Below are 23,498 nucleotides of genomic sequence, written 5' to 3' on the forward strand. Positions count from 1 at the left end.
GCATGTGATGTACTCCAGAAAGGGTATGAAAGAACTGCTAATGTGGTCTCTTGCCTTTTTTTCTTACTTTTTATTCAGCTCGAGTTGTGACCTTTAAGAGCTGTCAAGTTTGAGACAAGACAGAGGAACAAAGGAACACTGAGATCAGTGCGGTTACCAGATTATGACAAACTGTGAGACATATCCGCACACAAGCCTGTGTGCGCAAGCCTACGGGAGACTCGCGCACACCTTCAGGGTGTCTGTGCAGCGGTCCACACGGCACACGCATATTTAACGCAAAGCCGCAGGCCGCGGGAGGGTGCGAAGCTGACAGGTTCCGTGGGAGGCCAGGGCACCGCAGCCATGACACACATTAAAAACACCCGGTAGATGTTTCCATACTAACCTTGTTATCAGAACGAAGACAACGGGGCACGCAGGGGGCCTCGGCAGGCTCTGGGAGAGGGAGAAGTGAGCAAGAGAGAGAGAGAGGAACACACGCCATTCTAGTACACACACACACACACACACACACACACACACACCTCCCACTGTTTACAATAATGACCTAGAGCCTGCTAATATATTTAGTGTTATTACTGACTTTATTTTATCTAGTTTTTATAATTTATTATCACGTAAAAAAAAAAAAAAACCTTTATTATGATGGTCATATTATGTTGGTAAATTGCAAAAGACAGAGTGAGAGAGAGACATTAATATTTGCCATTAGTATTGTTATTAATGTTTACTTCTTTTTCATATTATTATTATTATTATTATTGATAATAATAATAGTAGTAGCAGTATTGTTGTTAATGTTATTAAATCAACTATTAGCACACTTATTTAAAATGTTACACTATAATTTCTGAAAATGTTCCAACTTGACTTGAGAGAGCTGGATCAAGTTCATAAAGTGGAAAAGCTGACTCCCCAGGGGGCAGAGGAGAATAAAAGACTGCTGAGACAAGCCACCCCCCACCACACCCGCACTATGTCATGTCCTGCAGATACAGAATAATCATGCACCCATAATCCATCTAAATTTAACTCTGACCACAAAAATAAGACAGAAGAACAATGAGAAACAGTATTTCTTAAATACAGCAATACTATGAGAGAGCACAGACAGCAGAGATAGACGGAGCTTTCCATTAAAATATGCGCACGTGGCCAGCAACTCCCTAAAGGGCCATTCATGCTACTGGTGACCAACTTCCCAGTCATTCCTTCGTACCAAGCAAGGATAATGAGCTGTTTGTTACACAATTTGTTACACAAGTTACACAATCCTTTTAGACTGGTATACAAAAAATATTTTGCAAAACAGAACAGGTATGAAATATGTGATACATTTTTAATGTGATAACTGCTTCCCAAATACATATTGCTATATTCCAACTATTAAGCTCATAATACATATACTCTATTTTTATTTTTTTCTTAAATGTGACCTCAACTGTCAAACCACAGTTGAGGGTGTCATCTAAGCCTTAGCCAGGAGAGGGCGTCATAGTTTATATTATACTGGTGATCAGCGTCAGGCCCACTTTATTTCGTCAAGGATGTTACCCATACAAGGAATTTGTGCTGGCGATTGCACACATGTATGTAACATTCTAAACAGACCTGAAAAGATTGTTAATAAGTTTATAAAGTAATAATAAGGAAAAATAAAATAAAAATACAATAACGATCAAAGAATAAGAATAGTAACGAGCCATGGATGAGAGCTATGGACGGGATATGCAGTTCAGAGTAGACAGTTTAAGTAAGACTATTATATACAAAATATTACAGAAGATACATTTGAAAACGTTTAATTTGCAAAAATGGTACGGTTGTGAAAATATTGATGAGCAAGAAGGGGTGTAGTATTTTCTCTACCTCAGAATTAGCACTGAGATTGCTAAGTAAAGGAAAACTACTCTTACCCACCTACTATGTTGTAGTAGGTGCTCCAACCAAATGGCTGGAAGGCATAGCTACATGTAACCGTATGCCTCCTTGTAGTAATCCCTGACATTGCTAGTACTATCTGTGGTATCTGTTGTATTTTGAATGTTATATTGGGAGGATTTTCTGAGCAAGGCCTACTGCACCATTTGTCCTACACGCATGAGGCCACAACAAGCTGTGTTCAACAGCCCTCTCTATATCATCTGTATGGCCCCGAGAAACTGGGCAGAACCTGAATGTAAGAGGAAGAGGCTGAGCAGCAGGTATCATGACAACACAGCGAGGGGGCCAATCAGAGGCTGGGGGGAGGAGCCCAAGGCTTTATGGCAGCCCATGTGACGCTGGATGTGCAGACGTGCAGCTGTGAACGTGTAATGTGAGTGCGCTCATGTTTCCGCGTAATGCAGTGGAACATTCGCCTCCTGACCTTCCTGGCCGTGCGCATCATTTTTTAATGTGGCCTGTGAATCCAGCAGCCTCCAAATGGCTGAGTGCGTGTGTGTGTGTGTGTGTGAGAGAGAGTTTAAGGAACAAGCCTCTCTGCAAGCACATATTCCCATGCTGCAAAATGATCTTGTTTACCCCCATACTCATTCATTGCATGCCTCATCTTTTCTCTCTTTCTCTCTCTCTCACCCTCTCTCTCCCACACACTCTTTGCACCCATGATGAAAGCACTCCATGCGCAATCACACACTCACAGCTGCGATGAGAGAATGGCGGGGCGCCGGGGGGCGTGGGTGGGGGGGATGGGTGAAGATAAGCATGCGTGGTGCCAGCAGTCACATTTTGCTGTGTAATGCACGTGTCTGTTCATGCTGCTGGCGAGGAGGGGGAGGGGCTAAGATGTGCACGCACAGAGGGAAAATGTCAAGCCCTGCACCAACCTCTGTGTCCTCTGTTATTGACCTGCTATTGAGCTACAGGAGATTGAGGGTACAGAAAGGGAGGAGATGAACTCTAAGTTAGAGGACCAGCGAAGCAGGGAGCAGGTGATGGTACCATGGTGGGGGACTCCTGTGTTTCTTTAGAAATTTAGTTCAGTGAACATGAAACATCAGGAACCAGCCCAGGAGGTTATGTATAGACTGTATGAGGTCATATAACCGGACTGTGACTACCTATGGATCACGCCACACTTACGCGACACAATCCATAGGTGTGACTATGCCGCATGATGGGAGAAGAGCTTGATGTAGGACCGCTGTCTGGAGAGAGAGAGAGAGAGAGAGAGAGAGAGAGAGAGAAGTGAAGGGTAAACACTCATTTGTATGCAGGTGCAGGCTACACATGCCTTTTATTTGATGGAGATGGTTTTCTGAATGGAAAGGACTGAACTTTTAGGACACCTATTCAGACTGACGTGAAGCAGTGACTTTCATTCAGTATGACACACGCAGTCTCACAACCAATAGTCCTGACAATGTAGTTCTGCATATTCCATTGCAGAGCTTATAAACAGGCATTTAAAAGCAGGAACAAAGATGGATGGAGAAAAAGAACAAAAATGGATAGAGAAAATGTGCATGGGCTACGGAACAAAGGGAAATCCTTAACCTAGATCATGACAGTCAGCACAGAAACACACATGCCCAGTCAACACAGAAACACACATGCTCAGTCAACACAGAAATATACATGCACAGTCAACACAGAAATACACATGCACAGATAGTCAATAGAGAAATATATACAATACAAGCAAGCACTTCAACATTTGCCACTGAAAACAACACATTTCCAATAGACCAGAAAAAGAATATGCCAAGATTTACTGTTTGCAAGTTTCCAACCAGGAACATTTGTTTTTTTTGCCTGTGAACGGGCTACTCTCACGTCTGTGCGGTCAGGGAGTACTGGGGCCGGGGAGGGAGGTAAGGAGCTATGTATGGAATAGTGCTCCTCTGGGCTGCCAAACACACTGACAGACCAAGCCACACACACACACACACACACACACACACACACACACAGGGTCCCACTGGAGAGTTTATCACATTCTCTGGACAGAAACAGGAAAGTCAGAAACAAACAAACAAAACATGGAGGGAAATGATGATAGAGGAGAAAAAGAAAATGAGAATGTCACCCTTATTGCCAGTGACGATAGGTTCCCTATAAAGGGATATGGCATAGTTGATATTTTTGTCTATATTTGAAAATCAACAGTCAGAATATCATGTTGAAATATTGCACATTAAAAGTTTATTATGGCTTAGCTGGGAGTCTTGTTGTGACTAAGAATACAAAATACCGTGATATGATTTGTACTGATATCATATTATCATATTGACTGATAATGATTCTTATCATATAATGATAAGAATTTATATGCAAACAATACTACTCGTGACATAAATCACCCAATTTAAAAGTTTACAAGGATCTCTGAATACTTTTTTTTGGTCATTTTTAAACCACTTAGTAAGTTAAAAACATTTCACACAACGAAACCTACAGTCTGTGCTGAAATGTTCTGTATCCCCAGTGAAAGCATGTAACATCTCAATTCTGAACGATATGAAGGATGTGTAATTAAAGTAGACAAGGAACCTCTCACTTTCCTTGGTCAGTATATGTACAAGTCACTGAAAGTGCAGTCTCAGGCCTCAACCATGAAACCTGCAGCAGATGCAGTGTCTGATACATGAGCAAACCGAGTGTTGTTTTGAATACAGTGCTGAAGATTAACAGCAGCAGAAAGTCCCTTCAGAAACAAGGAGCAGTGCCTGAAAGCTGAAGCTTACCGCAAAGGACAGGAGGACACTTACCACTGCGTGTCTGTAGCGTGTTCGCTAAAGCACGTACGCCAACCTACAGCTCCAGCCCGAATGGGAGGGCCGTCTATAGTCCTCTTCAACCTTACTGCTTTGTGCCTAGGCAAGCATATTTCCAATTAATGCTCTTCTGTGAATGAATACACTACGCGCCGCTTCATTGACGTGAGCAGGGGAAGGGAGGGACCAGGGTTCGCCAGGGGGACGGAACGACGAGTAAAGGACATCTCGGCGATGGCTCCTCACATCTCCATCTGTGGGAGATCTACAACCTCACATACACATGCATACACGTATGTGTACATACACGCACGGCTGCACGCTCACCCGCAAGTGCATCTGCAGGAAGGGGTGAGGGAGATTTGGAAGGAATGAGTGCCTCTTTCTTTTCAGCCAGATGGCATAGAGTGAATGTGCGAGGCGAGGCGAGGCGAGGAGAGGGCAGAAGAGATGAAGAACTATATTTCTACAGTGCGCATCGCTGAGCCAAGAGGGTCTCACGTAGCCCTTTATAGTGCCATGTGAATGCACAGGCTGCAGACTTAAACCCCTTACATGCAAAATGTATCTGTACCCTTGTGACACCCACCAAGGTTTGACTGGGGAGTCATGGTGACATGTAGCTAACGCCTTACACGAAAATAAACACATATTACACGACAGAGACAGCTAACACTGGCAAAGCTGAGCATGAGCACACATGTGCACGAATCTTGTGTGCTCAGACTCCCAGACCCAAGCAGCATTGTCTCAGGTAGCATAAATATCAGCTCTCTGAGCTCTAAACTATTGTTGTGTGCTGTCTAATGGCCTGGGTACACAAAGGAGACATGACAGTCCAATCTGCTGTTAAGAGGCTTGTGATTATATGTTAAAAGACTGCAAGGCTATGGTCGGTTCACGTGATTCTGATCAGGCTTTCATTGTAAGCGCCTTGAGTCTCGTTTATTGCCATGGTACACCAACATGACTCGACATGCTGATGAAATAGTAGGCATTTTTTCCCTAGTGTTCACATACTGTTAACTACACATGTGTTTGGACACGGTTGGTTCACGACATACCCAACACGTCTATTGTTCGGGCTTGTGATGGTGCAGTGATGTACTGTCAGGACTGTAGGGGGCTGCTTAGCCAGGTCAGGGCAGGCTGAATGCAGTGCAAGGACAAACAGCAACAAGATAACCGAGTGAGCCCCATCCGCACAACATGCAGTGGCAGTGGGTGCTAGCGCGACAGCACTGGGATCAATGAGGTGTGCTTGTCGTTGCAGGCATGCATCCACTACACGCCCCACAGCATCTTCACAGAAGAGGATTTATCCAAATGATCCCATATGGTTCCATTAAAATCAGCTGAGTGGATCCGGGCTTCTGATGTGCGGCTGCTTCCCAGGGATCATGAGGTGTTGGGTTGACAGGACACACAGGGCATGGTCACACATGATCATAAAACATTCACACTGGAGAACACAGTGCGTAGGGTTTTATTACACATTGCGCTCTGTATGGTTTGAGTATAACTGAACTGGAGTTTAAAGTCCCAGGCCAGAACTAACTCATGGCATGGTTACATAAGTTGGTTTCACAACTGGCAGCTTGACTGATTTGTCATAAGATGGCCACCCCAGCACCGTTGCAAAGAAAACACACAAAATGCAATGTGCGGAATCATAATATGAGACAATAAGCAAAGGAGGTTTACCCGTTAATGAGACATGGCCTGTAACTTCATTTCTCATGTTTGAACAGAATCGGCAAGTGTGCAGCTTTTATGATTTCCTTCATTACAAGATCACAGGGTGGTTCAGCAGCATGAGATGCCCTCTGAGATGCCCTCAGGTGCATCACCAGCTTGAGTGCAGACAGCACACATCAGCTGGACATCACACTGTGGGCTTTGTGAAGCATCGAGATATTCAGTACTTATTCAGTAACTAAATGACCGCGAGCAGACATGGCGACCGAGCAAAATTCAGGCTATGTGGTAAGATCTTTTTGTAGGGTGGCTGACAGGGTCATCTTTTCTTTTTTTTGCTTAGGCTTGTTTGGGTTAAAAGCAATAACAACATTTCATGTGTTTGGTTAGGTTTTGAGATAAATACTTAAATAACTAAGTACTACTTTCAACCATATGAAATTTTGGAGAGATGTGTAAATATATTTTTACTCTGCAGGATATAAGGGATAAAGTCAAATGTGTTAGTGTGTGAATGTGACTTGTGTAATCACCCCAGCCTGTTCCTGACACCAGGTACTGATCTGAAAGTCCCATGTGTCTGTGTCTGGAGACACTGCAGTGGCTTTTCAGTTGACCAAAACATTATCTATTTACTAAGCTGATTTGACAATGGAAACATAACAGACTCAACCAAGTAAACAAACAAAAAATATAGATACACACACCTGTAGTCACGTACTACATGCTAGAGTCATTACTAAATCTGATCTGTATAGGCATTCCCATTGAACAAAATACCATTTAGACAAAAACCATCATTTGAAAAAGGCTTGAGGCCCTCTGTCTGCCCTAGGTGGTGTAATGTGGCATGCCATCACAGGCACAAGAGAACTGACCTGCAGAATTTGCAAATGTTTGTGTGAGTTAAGGGCTTAATACAGGATTGTTTATGTGCAGGTTGACTTGGAGGAAATACATTAAGAGGTCTCAGTTCTCTCATCTAATTGGAGCTGCTGCCATATAAGGAGAATTGAGGGTCAGGGCTCTTGCAAAGTGTATTAGAAGAACTCCATCCAAAGATTAATGGGTCTTCTGATAAACAAGGATGCCATAGAGTTGCCACACAGGATATGGCCACATAAATTCCTTAGATTTGTTAAAATGTCCTCATTTGAACAGTTCTATGGCTCTTACAAGAAGGGGATAATATGAAATTGGGACACAACCTTTGCAGCCTCCTGTGTTGCACTGTCAATTTCACAACCCAACGGAACAAGACAATCTTTGCGACCTGAGTGAAAAGCACAGCGTTTTAAGCGACTTGAGTATAAAGCACATTTGGATGGAGGAGAGAATTTTGACAGGCTTTTCACTTAACTGAGTTGCTAAAGTAGGCCCTCTCAGAAAGGCAATCTTGCCTCAGTCCCTCCGGCCAAGCCTGGATGCAAGATTAATCAATTCAAGGACGTGTCTTTAATCATGGGTGTCAGGAGGGATTCGGTCACTTAATGAGACTGCCACAGCACACAGAGCTGAATACTGGCCTCATGAATCCAGATCACAATGAATCACAATGGAATATCTCAATATCAAGCATCCTTATGGGTTATAAACATGTGGGTTCACATTCAACAGCCAGTACTTTTAAAAATACCAGTGAGGTGTTGTATGACCGATGAAGAATATTTGTCATCAGCAGCATTTTGGCACTATTCAAAGGGCCCTACTCCAGACAGCTGCTGCTGAACCATGTTAAAATTATTCAAATTCTTAATTAACAGACATAATTGTGTTTGAAATAAAAGCACAAAAGCGCAAATGTCATGTGGACTATAGAACATAACCACACTGTTCACCTCAAATGCCTTTAATTCCATGGGTTAACAAAATATAAACTACAATATAAATTCACCATAAAAATAAAACGTACTTTGCTGCTGTGCATGCAAACAGCAGAGGTACAGTTTTAATAATTGAAAACAAAATGACAAACACCAGGAGACATCAACACACACTGGAAATTAATAAAAGACCAGGTTGCATAGTTTAAAGACTAAAGAAAAAATGTACACCAATGTGTTGAACAGAACTGAGGCTATGGAAGCTTTGAAGATTTCCCATTGGACATCTAGAAGCTTTTAAGAAACAGCTAGACTTAAAAATAGATCCTTTTTCAGTAGAGTATGGCTATTTGTTGATTCTCTACAAGTATTATATTGTCAGATCTTGGCTAACAAATAACTAGCTGTCTTTTGATCGTATACTTGGTCCATAAATAAAATAAGCCTCGATTTCCAAGTGAATCGATCACCTGACCAAATCCACTCCCTTTTTGCCAGAATGTAGCTGACAGCAACAGAGAACTATCTAAGGGTCAAATTCCTACTTCCAGGCCTAACAGTCAAGCGTCTCCTCTGTTTCTGAGCAGTGGAGTTCTGAACCAAGACAAGCACCACCACCTTCCCCACCACTCAGTACCACCATGAAATGACACTGTCTAATCAATGTCACAAAACTAAAAGTGGACAAAATCAAGACAATCACACTCACTATGGAAAGGATTATTCAGCAAATGGACAACAGTAAACCTTCGCGGAACCATAAACAACTATATATACACTCTATTATACTCTATTACTCTGTATACTTTGTTGTGCCTTTAATGCTATTTAAATATTTAGTCAATACATTCTGTCAATGGACTACACATAAAGTATCTCAGTATCACAATTTCAAAAAAATCATACTCCTTTTTACAACCACCATCTGCCTTTTTCCAGGTAAGTATAGACTCCCACAAGGCATATCCTGACCTATCCAACTAGCTGCATTTCAACCGCATGACGCTTTCATTTCCATACTGTTCAGCAACACAACATTCACCCCTTTAACTTAACTAACATTTCTCAAAGAGCAACTCAAAATGATAACCATTTCAGTTGCACTTCAAGCATTAAGTGGTTATTGCACATTTCACATACGTATATTGCTGCTGTATCATATTTGTTATGTCACAAAATAATGAGACGCCAGGGGAAAGTTTGGTTTTGCCTACTGAAAGGCATCAATTAAATGTTTTTCTAACCATCATCTCCCCAATTCTTTCCCCAAGAGTTACAATGCACTAGATGTCTGCAAATCACTATCTGCATTAAATAATGCATAAAAAAAAAAAAAAAAAAAAAAAAAGATATACATGACGCAAATTCTCAAACATCCACTTCCACAAGCAAATAACACTTGATGAGAAATAATGCTAATCTAACTACAGTAACAGAGGCAAACCCATTTGACTTACACCTACATGTTATACTATTAAAAATGGTACATGTTAAAATTGCCTATATATGATGTATATAGATTATCAGTGATAATGCATGATTATCAAAAGCTTGTTCTCAGTCCAGTGTACCTTCAAAGGAATCCAACCAAAAATGCTACTGACAAAGAAAAGACACAATTCAGCTTGAAATCTTCATAACATTTATCATTCATGCCAACATAAATAACTTCACAAATTATGTGGCCAAATGGAGCTAAAACTCTTACATCTCATCAGAGTCAGTAATAGCATTTGAACACACACACACACACACACACACACACACACACACACACACACAGGTAAATGAGAAAAAAAGAACAGTTACTCTAATAACATTTGCATACACACACACATAAGAAGAAAGTTACTCTAAACAATAGCAATCAGATATTGTTTTTTTTTCTGTTGGTGACTAGTAACAGTTAATTTAGAGCTCGTCACATCAGACAGTTGCTAGACCATATGCTACATATGCTACAAGACCTCACACAATGCAACAGGTATATACAATGACTCAAACATGATGCTGCTGTGTAATGCTCTACAAACATGCCACAGATAACATTTATCCCTGAAAGCAGGATGACAAATGACACCAATAAATATATTTGACTTTTGCATAAAAATAAAGATAGCTTTGTAATGTTGAGCATTAATAGATAGGAAATACACCTGAAATCTGCAGCAACATTGAAAGGCTCATACAGTAAAAATATGTTTGGTCTGAGGTAAATGCAACCATTAAAACAGGTTTTTCCATGTGTGGTCAATCCATTACATCTTTGCACAAACCATTGCTAATTTATGCCAAGTAACAATCTTCATGCATTGTGACAGTTATATTGGTCAACTGAAATAATATTTTAGACTACAGGCAGCAGTCTTTTTGCCAAATACACATGTCCCCAGTCTTCATATGGTTTGGCATACTACAATAAGCAGTACTTCAGACATATAGCATAATCTTTACCTGTCTATAGCTCATGGACAAAAATATTTCATCTGGAAATAGCCTACTACACTCCTGGACAAGAGGGCCAAACCCAAAACTGCATATTTTAATGGCCTCAACAGCAAATAATTGGGAGATTTTGAACACCCAGACTTGTGTCAGTTTGAATTTTGTATCAAAACATGTACAAGAAGACTGTCAATGAATTTCTCCGTTTCCAGCTTTTTATCCCCACAGTTCACTACAGCAACCGGCTCTGACGAGAAAATGGTGGCATACATATCAGGAGTGCACTTTTTTGTTGTTAATTTTCTGAACAATTATTGTTGTCAAGACCATTAAATTTAATTTTGAGTTTGCCCATTTTTGCACGGTATGTTTTGTTTGTCAAAGTACACAGAGCTTCTCTAACCACGAACGCTGCTCTTGAAACGCACCACAAACCGGGCACATCGTAGCCTTCAGTAGTCTGCACACATGTAGCGGGCAGATTAGTCGACACTCCGAGACGAGACAGTGTGGTCACCTTTAGGACAGTGAAGGCAGACGGCCGGTAACCGGTGGCCACACTCGTCTCCTGTGATTTAGGCTAGCCCTTCCTAAAAGAAAAGTGGGCCCGCGAGTATACATACCCATATTACATGTGTTTTACATATAGCCTATAGTTACACAATCTATCTTATACTTACAAATCATGCGAAAAAGGTGTTAAGCCTACAGCTTGGCACCTGATGATGCCAGCATGTACATGAAAAAGTATGTCGCAAGTCCTAAACACTCTTTAACGGTTTACAATAAGCGTGAAATATTAACTGAAAACAGTAGTTTAAAAAGGTAGCTGACGCTGCGTTCCATTTATCATATGCAACGCACAGGAGGCTCGTTCAAAATGAAAGGGAAAAAATGAACAGAAAATAATCGTTAGTCCATTAGACCGCTTAGAAAGATTGAGTCAGTGCAGGCCCTACAGCTACAGGCTACAGCAGCGGTGACAAGTGATACTTCTGGATAAATCCGGCCTGCGCATCACTCACGTACGGCGAACCGCGCTAAATGAAGTGAATCCATCCATTCTCCCATTCCCGTGGTGGGGAGATTTTAAACCTGTGGCGCCTGACTTTGTAATTATTTCCGTCGTTGTTGTCCCAGAACTCGGCGCCGTTGACGGTGTACTTGATGGCGAACTGCAGGGTTCCTCCGCTGTCTAGAAACGTCGGGGTAATGATTTTGAAGGAGAATTTGTCAGTAAAGCCATCGCTTGAATGAGGAATGTAGGAGGCCAGAATGTCAATAAATGTGATCCAGTTATTCATCGTGTACCTCAGAGAAACACTTTTCTCGAACGCAACATTCAAAACCCTCACAATACCCGAAATGCTGAATTCGTCTGTCTCGACGCGTTCCAGCAAAACCTTCACCTCTTTAACCCTGTCAAGGAAATCCGGCAATGTGCCTGGAACTGTGAATAACATCTCCATGAAGGTAGACTGGACGGAACTGGTCGACTTATCGAAGTTGTTCAGGTGGAGAGCCCTGCCTTTTTTAAATTTGTTTATTATGCGGTCCGGAATCTCCGGCATGTCGGTGTCGTCGAAGTGTTTAACGGATATGAGCTCCAGACCTAAAGAATCGGCAAACCTCACTTTCTTCTGACTGGAGGGACTCCGACTTCGCGCTATTTCTAACCTGGCTCTCTCTGCGGAGCTCGGCAAAGATTTGCACCTCCGGCGCTGAGTGGGGCTCTGCGGGGGCTTCAGGAAAGATTCCCGTCCCCTCGGTCTCTCATCCACGACCTGGGTTTGGGATGGCTCACTGTCCCCATTATTTGCACTCTCCTCTCCTGTCTTTTCCCCGTCTCCGTCCTCCATCTTCTGGTTTGTCGCCAGGCTCCCGAACAGACCGGCTATGCAGCTGTAATTTCTCGGGAGGCAGTTGTTAGGGGGTAGCATGACTAAAACCGTGCGAACGGCGTCGGCGTCCATAAAACGGTTCAGTCCGGAAGAAAAAGCTCGGTCGAGACGATAAGAGGAAGGAGCCGGGTCAGGTGTCCGTGTGACTTCATCATCGAGTGCTTATGGCTGTGGTTTGTCGTGAAGCGGATTTCTAAACAGACACGCACTTTTCCGAGTATTTCATTGGAAAGGAAATATCCAAACGGTCAGGATAGGGTAAATAATAAGGAAATGTATATATAATACCGTCGACAAACACGATTTCCGTATTCGTAAAGCTTGAGCTTCAAGGTGACTGGTTCCTGCATACGGCAAAAAGCAAAACCGTTGCAGGATCGTTTGAGAGTATCAATAGTCGGTGTTTTTAATTTATTCAAAAATTCGACATGTCGTTTTCGGTTGATTATTAAAAGCAAGCTATGGGAATATGTAGAACTACACTACTAAAGCTGCGAGGTATTCAAAAGTAATGACGTGTTTACGGAAGTAGGCACGAAAACACTGACAACGAATAATAATAACACGGTGGGAGAGCGAGAGTCATGATAACGGACTACTTGTAGCTTAATCAAATTGTAGGATAGTACATTTCCTACATATAGGCTGCACAAGAATACACCTGCAAAGTACACAAAGTACAGTTAGACTCTGCTGTCACGCCCCCCTCCAGACGTCACAGTTTTGCGCACGTTGCTCTCCTCAGATTGCCATAGCAACGTGTTTGTCAACAGCGCTAGCTTTGCTAGCCGTGAGCGCTGCCCGTTCTCGCTGAAGTCAATGTAGCCGATGACACCCGGGGCAGCAGGACATGGGCTATTAGACCAAATAGCTTAAAATGTTACCTTCGTTAAGTTTAATAGTGAGTTAATGTGGTTTCACGAGAAACTATTTTAGCTCGTTTTAACGATAACGATATTTCAGAGCTTTTCACCCGGAGGGTTCGTAATGTCACGCGAATCGGGACGCAGGCCCGTTGATGCCGATGACGACGATGCTCTGGGGAAGCACCAGCGGGACGGGCGCTTCTACAGGGCTCCCGACAGGGAGTGTGTGGATGCGCTGCTGGATATTAGTGAGGAGGAGCAGCAGGCTTATGAGTCCCAGACTCAAAGTGGCTGGGAGGAAGCTGTAAGTAACTTAACGTTGCGGTTTCTTCAAAACAATAAACAATATTTATATAAAATAAATCATTTATATATTGTAAATAATTAAAATTCAAAATTTTATTAATACATTTTATAGATTTTTTTTTTTCTTTTCTGTGTTTACTGAACAAATTCTTGAATTGAGCCAGTGGCCGTGTGGCTTAATGCAAGTAAACCTGATGCCTCTCCTGTGAAGTTTTCTGTGCCAGTTAAAAGGGTTAAGAAGGTCTATCCAACTAAGGTCAATCTATAAGATAAAATTATTTGTATTAATGATTCCTATACATGTGTTAAGAATTGGTGTGCTACTTCATGAAACTGTACTTTCAAACAGTATATTTACCTGATGTGTTTTGAAGCTTGAAGTTTGAAGTGTCAACTGGTGGAGTATATGTTTCCATTACTTGTTAGCTACATTAACATTGTAGTTCCAGTGAAAAATTAAAGAATTAAACATTTAGAAACCAGACACACCTTGGTACATTAACTCTACTTGGTACAAGTGGAAAAAAATATGTAAATTTGTAACTATTTCTTTAAAGCTATAAAACGTTTTGTATAACTTATTCTTAAAACTCACACTCCGATTTGTGTTGACAGATGCAAGGATGGGGTCAGTCTTCCCCTCTTGCTTGCTTGTTTCAAGCCCACAGCAAAGGGACTACGGTCAAATCAGATGTCATAGATTCCCATTGTGTTCTGTGTGCTGATTTAAAGCACCTGAAGCTGTCTGAAATCCTTGGTCCTGAACGTTCTGGAACCTCTGTTGAACTGTCCTGTGAAACTGCTGAGGAACCTCTTTCTACCACCCCGGAACTCCTAGAGAGAGCTCCCAGCAATATTTCATCCTGTTCTTCCCCAGAAGAGGAAAAATCAGATTTTTACTTTGTCCAGGAGAGGAACATCAAGTCGGACTCTCTTGAAGATGAACTACTGTTTGAAGGTGAACCATGCATAAACAATCAAACTCTTCCTCACCCCCCTCAGCATAACACGCAGTGGCCTTTTCTGAAAGATGAGGGTGTGGAAAAGATTGCACTCATCAGCCCCCTTATTGTATTGCCCCCTGTAAAAGAATCTGCACAGGCAAAACCAAAGAGTCCCGGTCTTCTAAACAAGAGAGAAGTTTCTGATCTGCATCAAGCAAAAGGGGAGGCTGAGAAAGCTGCTCTGTGTGGCACTTCAGGACCGGTGATTTTTGGCGAGAAAGTGGACGTTGATGGAGAACTGGACTCCCCATATTCTAGCTCAACTCTAGATGCCCGTCAAGGATCTCTTACCTTTAAGCAGAGACTAGCCCAGCACCAGTATCACCTGCTCTCTACTTTGAGCACCACTGTCTCCAAGAGGCATCAGCCCTTCAGCACTATGGCAGACCCCATAGCCCGGGCTACTTCCCTCTTGGGTAGAAACCTCAAACAGTATGAGCTGACCAAGTCAGCTCTCAAGCACACCTCTGGCCACAGATTACATTTTGGCTTCAGATCCAAGAATCTAAGGAGGACAGAGCCTGAGCTCCCAATGCTGTTAGGCACCAGGGTCCCAATACCAGTGTCGACTCAACGTTTATTATGAAGGAGCTACTCATCATTCATTGCCTCAATTTATTAAAGTTCTCTGCATACCGAGATGACTTAGAGTCATACCGTAAATATATCAATTAGTCTAAGGACTAAAGATGAATTACTAATTCAAATATTATTTTAAATAATTACTAGAGAATATGTTCTGGTCTGAAAACCTTTAAAGATTTGTAGATGGTTTTAGAAATCTTCATTATGCCTATATTAATAATTTACACACATTTATTTAGTAGAAACAGTTAGTAGTTAGCCATTATCCGTCTCATCAATAGTTAGTTTCTGACCCAGACCACAATTGGCTAAATACCTTTGGGTAGCAAACCAATTTTTATCTGGCAGGGAACCTTTGTGTTAGAACTCCAGCAACACTGCCCTGCCTGATTCTTTCATACCAGTGCAACAGCCACTATCATGCCACACCCATGTCAGTATCATTGGTGTACTGAGAACCACCCATTGCCTAGACGTAGGCATGTCTAAAACTTACCAGTGATGAACAGACTGGAGATAAGTACACCTGTAAGATAGGTGTACTAATAAAGTGGCCATGAAGTATTAGTGCAATGTAGGATTTTATACTCAAGTGAGACTCTATTATATTTATATTTAAAATATATACACTAGTATGTATAACTTAGGTCACAACATAGTTTAATGGAATTTAGAAAACACACTGATAGTGGATCAATTCAGGAATGTGGACCACAAGCAGAATGTAGTGGTAGCTAAACAGAAGACAATGTGTCATTGGAAAAAGTGTCTTTGAAATGCACATCATATGGGCAGCTTCAAAAGTCACCATTTTATATGTAACTTAATACCAATACTTATTTTAAGGGAGGTAAAGGCATGATTGCCACCAGTGTTAAAAAGTGTCCACCTTGTACTGCTGGAAAATGTAAAGTGCATTACAAAAGACAATGAAAGCGTAGCTTGCTGTTGCAAGGGCCTTTCAGTATTTGTAGTAACAGTGCAGCACCCATTTCTGGTCAAGAGAGCCTTTCCAGTTACCCAGCAACTGAACTGCCTACTTACAAAGGCTGCTCAGTTATGTAGCCTCAGGTTCCTGTACTTCCCACGTGCCTTAGTAGTTGTGAGCTGTCAGCAGCAGACACCTACAGCCAAAACAATGTTTAAAACAATATTTTCAAGGAGTTTGGAAGAGTTAGTTTGGATGAAAGCTAGGCACTTCCTTTAGAGAGTCAGAATTGTGACAGAGAAAAGACTGCTTTCATTCTAATTAAAAAGGATGTCAATGTAAATATTGTGCTAGTGTGTTTATTACTGCCTTTTTTGACTACTGCAGCCCATTTCACTTGTAAGACAGAATGAAATTATTTTCCCTCAAAATGCCACAACCACTCCTGGGGTTCAGTAATTCTTGTTAACTGTAAACCAACTTATTTAAAGTTTGTTTGAATTTGTTATGTAAAAGAGCAAATGTTTTAATTACATGGATTTCTTAAAATCAAATAAACAATTTAACCAAGACTTCACTGATGACAGGTACCACCAAATTTCTGAATAGCACTTTATTATGAGCATCTGCTGCAGCATAGCCTAAAAACAGAAAATAAATACAGGGTTAAACTGGCATACCTCACCAAAACCTAAAGAAATGCACATACCAACTAAGACAAAAATTTCAATATAAGCCAATATGGAAATTCTTGGCACTAACAAGACTGCATGCATACTACTTAGTGTAAGATGAGAATATTAATCTATAGTACTTTCTTCTTGCAGTTGTGCAAAAAAAAAAGAAAAAGAAAAAAAAGATATGCATTTATAGTTATATTTATTTAAATTATCTATTGGCAGATCCAAATTGTTTTAAGAAATGGTAGTTGAATGCAAATGTGCGCATTTGCTAAGCATGGGAAAGAAAAACCAGTAACAACCCACCCCAAAACAAAAAAACATTTGATACAGTGCTGCTAAGCACTCTTCCATATATGGGACAGTGTCATTTACATTCTGCTGCTTGTGGAAAGGTACATTTATAAATTGTAACAACATACTGGTCAACTGACAATGTCCCAAATCATACCTACTAAAACAGGCCAGGTTAAAGTAGGCAACAATCCGTGCAAAATAGTTAAACATGTAAACTAAATACATTTATGGTTAAACACTGTTCATGTTTTCAGTCAAAACAAACAAACAAACAAAAACCATTAAGGCACCAACAAAAAAATCTAATCTAATGCTTAAAGGTGAACAAATTCACATGTAGTGAAAATGTTACATGCTTCCAGTGAAATATTAAAGGTTTAATTTTACTGTAAACAATTGCGATTTGCATGTTACTCACTCACAGAATGCAAATCATAGTGTATTAGAGCATCAGTTGAGCTCAACTGTTAAAGGAACCATAACATTCAGAACATGCACAAATATGCATATTTTATAACTTGCAGATGGTTTGAGGTGCCTGCTTCTATATATGCTGTAACAGTCAGCACAAAATATCCACATGAACCCTTTTATAAATCTTGTATGTAGTTTGCTCACAGTGACGACAGCTAGCTGGGTCTATGCCAACAAAAACGGACATAAGTGCCACTTAAAAAGGCCAAGCAGAAACTTCAAACTTGTGCCACAGAGTCATAACAACCATTTAGTAGCAACATCTTACTACCTAAATTATACATTCGGTACTACTTAGAGTTTTAAATACACACACACACACACACACACACACATTTTATGTGCAAATAAAAAGCAAAAGAGCAGTCAGTTAATGACAATGAAATTGTAAAGTGCAGCTAAACTCTACATGGGTTAGCTTGATGGACCTTCACAGATATACATTGCTCATTGTGAAATGACTTGAGATGTCGATTAAGTACAAGCAACTCAATTCTGACAAGCACCATCCATCAGTCAGGGCCCTTGCTGATGAGCGTTTGAAAGAACTCTGTCTGCTGGTCCTCAGCTTCTCTGGATGAGAGTCACCAGAAACAGATTATGCATAATATAGGTACTCAGCTGGTGGGCTTGTCAGAGTGCTGAAAAAGAGAGAAGAGGTCTTCACTAGTTTGGGTTTCCACCGAGCTGAAATGGGAATCCATGTTCCAGGCGAGATCTGCTACAAGGAAGTCATCCATGACGGTCTGTGTCTCATTGCTGGTTAGGAAAAGTTGGCCAAAGCTGGAAGAGGTGGAGATGGTCTGGGTCTCTGTGCTGCTAAGCCTCACCTGTCCTTCATGGGGACATGACAAGGCCAGAGTAGGGGGAGGAGGAGGAATAGGGGCTCTGCTTTCTGTCTGGGTCTCTGTATCTGAGGACTCAGTGCTCATGTTGAAGCTTGAATGTCTGAGGATGCTGCCAAGTGGCATGTGGCCACTGGAGTCGAGTAGGAAGTTCAGATCTGTTTGGGTTTGTGTATCAAACATCTCCAGCTCCAGTTCAGTAGACTGTACCACTGTGCCAGCATCATTATTGTGGCTGTCACCCAAGTTGTCAAGAAGTAGGAAATCGGTTTGTGTCTCGATGTCTAGGAGCTCCAGGGGTGTCTCTGAGCTCAGGCTTCCCAAGGCGCTCTCATCTGTCTGAGTCTGAATGTGTGTTGCATTGAGAAAATCCTCAAAGTCAAAGTCAATGCCCGTGTGTTGCTCTTGCATTGGAACCAGACCTGACCCACAGCTCGGTGCTCCGCTCGCCATGCTATCAGAAAGGATGTTCTCAAGGTCACTGAAGAGAGTCATGGTCTGAGTCTGATTATCAGCCACAGCATTCTGGGGTAAAATGTCCCTCTGCACTCCAAAGCACAGGGATGTGGCAGATTTATCTTCAAAGAGTCCTGGCTCTGTGCTCATGGGATCAAGTCCATTCGTACTGAAAGGTCCATCAGTCAGTGACGTCTGCGTAGAGACACTGAGCATGTCTGCATCAAAAATGTCTGTACACATAATAGCTTGGTCCATCTGCGTCCTACAGACCGGGGCAGCTAGACATCTGGTCTGTGTTTCCCTTGTTATATTAAAAGAGGAGAAAGGCAGCTGGCTGAGTGTGTCTGTCTGTGCCCCGATAGAAGATACCACTTTGACCTTCAAAGGAAATGTCTGTGTTTGAACACTGACAGGTAGCTGGATCTGAGCACTTACACTAATATCAGTTTGGGAGCAAGATGACACTGCGGGCTCACCGATGGGCGTGATGGTGATTCCTCCAATAGATCCTCTACTGAGATACGAGATATCAGTCTGAATGTTTGTTGAGGTGCTTTTACTTCTGGGTACCAGATCACTGTCAGGCTCACCTACTGAGACCAAGCTCTCCAGATTGACTTGTATCCCTGTGCTGATAGCATCCAGGCTTGATCTGGAAACAGGCATGGCCTGTTTGAAACTCATAGTCTTAGTGTTCAGAGCAGGCACCACTGTCCCGAGTGATTGAGGCAAGAGGTGCACAGTGCTTACTGATCCCTGTGCATCCACAGCCAAGACCACAGACCTTAAGGAACTGCTCTCTGCTGGGGGTAGGAGGACAGGCAGGTGTGCAAGCTGCATCACTGGGACACTGACCAAAGCAACTTTAGGCTTGGGCAAGAGGAGCTTTTGAACATTTTTAGAGTGGACAGGATTCCGTCGGGGAGAATCTGGAGTCTGAGATGCTCCTTCAGTAGGGACTGCTCCTTCTGAGAGTTCCTTATCAACATCTGCCATTTCATATGTCTGGTCATTGGGCCTAACTTTTGAGGCACTGCTAGATAATCTCTCCATTTTCCTTTTCTTCACAGGTGGATATCTATAAGTGAAACAGAGAAGTGGCTTGTACGTAAAACAATAGACACAGAAAACGAGTTATAGGCTTAGGCTACAGTTTCAAAGTGTGGGCCAAACACTAGGGGATTTGTATTTAAAGATGTTCAACTTAATTTCTTTCCATTAAGCAAAAAGCTCCAATGTTAAACACCAATGTGCATTTTTACTATAGAACAAAAGACACCAGAAGAAGGAATGAGCACCTGTGCTCCTGGGGAACCTCATGGCCTGTTCGGTAAACGTGTGATAAGAGTGCTGCTCTGCTTGCATAAGGGCAACCGCATGTACAGCTGTACGTCCTTCCACAGTCCTCTGCATGCCTCCTCAGGTCCCACTCTGTGCTGTAGCCATTGCTGCACTTCACACATTTGTGCTTCTTCTCTGCATGCATCTTCATGAAATGCTAACCCATATAGCAGAAAACCAACAAAGGATATTAAGGCTTTGCATCTGTGCTTTAGATACCATTGTGCCTTAGGCACAATTTGGATAATAACTGATTACCTGCTTAACCAGGGCAAATTGAGAAAAGGGTCTGTTGGGTCCTCTTGGACAGCCTTCTATTGGACAACAGTAAAGCTTCTGTGTACCCTTCATATCTTTCCGTACTGTGGGGTTGACAATGCCGTCCTAGAAAGATGAAACACGGTCAGCATAGGTTTAATGATAGAAATAAAATGTAGAAGATAATAGAATTACAAAGCTACAAGCACTGGCAGCTGATTTTCATTTGTTAGTATATTTAGTGAACATACATGAAATGTGTGCCCATGACTCATTCACCACCGCCAACACATCCAATAGCACCTAAGAATTAATATGAGAATGGAGAGCTGCCATCAAATGATCCAGTCTGTTCCAAATAATTAAGCTTATGTAATTCATTTCAAAGGACTTAATTCTTTTTGTTACAAGAAACCTACAGAAACTGAAGCAGGTATACACAAAAAAATTCAAATGCAGCATTTCTGAACAAGTTACTCCTGCCAGAACACATTCATATCTTCCTGTGGACTGTGCTACAGCCGTCATCTGATTGCATAATATGATTGAATAACAGGCTTACCTTATCAGAGAGGGTAAAGGCTACTTTGTGACACCAAAACTATTATTTAGCTTTATCTTTTATATCAATCTAATGAAACAGCAAAATACTTCAGCGCCTTGGTGTTAACATTCAGGCAATGTCTGCATGACACTGAAGCCTAAGCTCTAAGAACTCAACAGCCACTGTGCCAATTACTTGTCCCACAGAAAAGAAAATGGCACGCTGAACTAAAGTCTTTTGTCTGTTCAGGAAGCAGAAGAGGCATGCTGAGAGTGGCTGAGTGGAGAGACAAGAGTGTAAATCAGGAGAAACGGAGCTTGACATGCAGTAGCATAGATGCACCCTGAAGGTTAAAGCTGCATAATGAGCTGTAGGCACTATACTATGAAGTGAACTCTGCAAAAACTGCTGCCATAGGGTCCCTTCCTCAGTAACAAATAAAGCATTAGCATTCCACTATAGCATTCCTATACTGTACTGTTGAATGGAGTTGTGTTACTCATACACCAAAAAGGTCTCCTTCAATGCTGCTTCTTGTCCTATTCTGACACGCTGGGCAGTCAACTCAAAGGTATCATGTAACTAGACGTGTTAATTGACTCTTTGTTGTCTTTGAAAGCCTGATCTCCTTTTACCAAAAAGGTAAGGACACAGAAAACAAACAAAACTACCGAGGTAATATTACAGTATATACTGGTGTTTGTACAACAGCCATGAAATGTGTAAGAATTCGGCTTGTTTTGACAATACCATCAACCTCTCTTTTTTAAGGTCTCTCTGCTAGTGTTCAGCTGTCCTCAGTTCATCCAATACTTGGCAGGTGGAGTCCTAGAGAACTAGAGATAGTACTGCAAACTCATACCAGTCCTTCAGCAGCTATTCTGGCTACCCACTATCGCTTGTATTCAGCATAAATTCCTTAACACTATAGTTTTTCAAGCTCTTATGGTCTTGGTACAACATATCGCACCAATCTCATCCATTTGTACTCACACCCTTAGATCTTCTAGCTCTGGACTTCCTGGTGTCATACAAATCTGACTTGCACCCATGGGTTGAGCCTTCAGTGGTTCTACTCCAAATCTTTGGAACTCTCTGACACAGCCTCCTTGTTACTGTTATACTGTCTTCTTTTAAAATTAAACTTAAAACTTTCCTTTATTGCTCATTATTCTTGCTTGCTGCCCTCTCCTCCTCCTTGCAGTGTCATTGAGTTTATGAATGCCGATACATAAACGGAACTTATTTTATTAACTGAATAAGTAAAACGGACTAATTGCCACTTAAAACATACATGTTATGGCTCAAAGATAATCTAAAGCTCGGGAACAGCAGCTAGCTAAAGCCATACTAGAGTAACTAATGTTAGCCCAATCACAACAGCTTGCCTTTATCAACATGGTGTAAAGAAAAAGTTCGACTGGATGACGCGTCTATCAAACTGACAAACTTTCAGGCGAGAATGATTGCTTACGCTTTTCATTCATCATTACGCTCACATGCTTGAAATTAAGTTAAGGCTAGCTTGAATTAGTGCTAGCTAGATATATCTTACTTGCCACTGTGTTTGCAATGCGGGTTAACTTGTATAGCTACCTAGCTACTCAATAAAGACAACAATTAAATAAGCAGGATATGTAGTTAATACAATATAACAGTACATTAGCTAGCCAGTGCTAAGTTAACTGTAAGTCTGACTAGCTAACTAGAACTGCGGGTCAAAGCACCATCTTAGGCTATAGCAGCTAACGCTAGCTTCTCCCAACAGTCGCCTTCATCCAAAACTGCGTAACTTAAGTCTATTTATCTCCTAAAACATGCTTTAAAATAAAAAGCACATTTTGGTTTATCACAGTCTTGGTCAGAAAACAGCACAGGTTACATGACAAGATTGGAATCCAACATCAGCGAGTTAGGTATTTAGCTAGCTAGCTAGCAAACTACCTTGACTCTGTGGGACTTGACAAGATGCATATTCAGAGCCGGAGTGTTGGGGAGAATTTTCCCGCAGCCTTCAACGGTACAGAGGATATTGGTCCGCACTTCTTTGGTAAGCTCAGTTATGGAGGGTTTAATGATTTCTCTAGCCTGACATCGTGCTTCCTCGTTGAATGTATGACTGCTGAGACGCAATTTATCACTGCCACCTGACTTGTCCGCAGCGGGATCAGCCATGTTTGTTGTAAACGACCAGCCTTTCTTGAAGCAGCACACCTTTGACGCGCGAACGTTTACTTCCGGGACCACTTAGCAACCCGCACACCCAATTAGCAACGTCCTCGCAACCTGATTATCTGTATAGAAAAGTGATAGACTCCCATGT

At 41.7% G+C, this 23,498-nt stretch overlaps 3 protein-coding genes across 6 annotated transcripts; 1 reads left to right on the top strand and 2 right to left on the bottom strand.

Annotated features, from left to right (window-relative positions):
* Window positions 1-511: 511 nt before the first annotated feature.
* On the bottom strand, window positions 512-23,348 carry atmin (ATM interactor). Of its 4 annotated transcripts, none has more exons than XR_004775870.1 (5): window positions 23,120-23,249; window positions 20,632-20,757; window positions 20,331-20,530; window positions 18,039-20,110; window positions 512-527 (listed from the first exon to the last, which is right to left on the bottom strand). XR_004775870.1 is itself a non-coding variant. In XM_035525162.1 (5 exons), exons 2-5 carry the CDS (start codon window positions 20,904-20,906, stop codon window positions 18,346-18,348), a joined length of 2,115 nt encoding a protein of 704 aa, XP_035381055.1. In that variant the 5' UTR covers window positions 20,907-20,934; window positions 23,120-23,201; the 3' UTR covers window positions 16,876-18,345. The 4 variants fall into 4 exon arrangements, 3 of the variants coding, with proteins under 3 accessions (XP_035381055.1, XP_035381056.1, XP_035381057.1); XM_035525162.1 differs by lacking the exon at window positions 512-527 and adding an exon at window positions 20,883-20,934 and having other exon boundaries at window positions 16,876-20,110; window positions 23,120-23,201; XM_035525163.1 differs by lacking the exons at window positions 512-527; window positions 23,120-23,249 and adding exons at window positions 20,883-20,934; window positions 21,194-21,399 and having other exon boundaries at window positions 16,876-20,110.
* On the bottom strand, window positions 8,253-13,562 carry LOC113570849 (protein phosphatase 1 regulatory subunit 3E). Its single transcript, XM_026999520.2, has one exon. The coding sequence runs from the start codon at window positions 12,658-12,660 to the stop codon at window positions 11,728-11,730; it is 933 nt and encodes a 310-aa protein (XP_026855321.1). The 5' UTR covers window positions 12,661-13,562; the 3' UTR covers window positions 8,253-11,727.
* Window positions 12,132-16,620, top strand: si:ch73-103b9.2 (uncharacterized protein LOC100150067 homolog). Its single transcript, XM_026999519.2, has 3 exons — window positions 12,132-12,201; window positions 13,552-13,758; window positions 14,376-16,620. The coding sequence occupies exons 2-3, from the start codon at window positions 13,576-13,578 to the stop codon at window positions 15,348-15,350; spliced, it is 1,158 nt and encodes a 385-aa protein (XP_026855320.2). The 5' UTR covers window positions 12,132-12,201; window positions 13,552-13,575; the 3' UTR covers window positions 15,351-16,620.
* Window positions 23,349-23,498: the final 150 nt, after the last annotated feature.

Source organism: Electrophorus electricus, chromosome 4 (genome assembly GCF_013358815.1).
Source record: "Electrophorus electricus isolate fEleEle1 chromosome 4, fEleEle1.pri, whole genome shotgun sequence".
NCBI lineage: Eukaryota > Metazoa > Chordata > Actinopteri > Gymnotiformes > Gymnotidae > Electrophorus > Electrophorus electricus.

Excerpts from the sequence above, each read along its gene's own strand:
- LOC113570849 (XM_026999520.2), bottom strand. The coding sequence starts at position 12,660 with ATGGACGCCGACGCCGTTCGCACGGTTTTAGTCATGCTACCCCCTAAC.
- si:ch73-103b9.2 (XM_026999519.2), top strand. The coding sequence starts at position 13,576 with ATGTCACGCGAATCGGGACGCAGGCCCGTTGATGCCGATGACGACGAT. Across the intron at positions 13,759-14,375 it reads AAAGTGGCTGGGAGGAAGCT|ATGCAAGGATGGGGTCAGTC; the intron begins GTAAGTAACTTA and ends TTGTGTTGACAG.
- atmin (XM_035525164.1), bottom strand. The coding sequence starts at position 23,149 with ATGCATCTTGTCAAGTCCCACAGAGTCAAG. Across the intron at positions 20,758-23,119 it reads TCAAGTCCCACAGAGTCAAG|GACGGCATTGTCAACCCCAC; the intron begins GTAGTTTGCTAG and ends TCATCTTTCTAG. Across the intron at positions 20,111-20,330 it reads GAGGTTCCCCAGGAGCACAG|ATATCCACCTGTGAAGAAAA; the intron begins GTGCTCATTCCT and ends TTTCACTTATAG.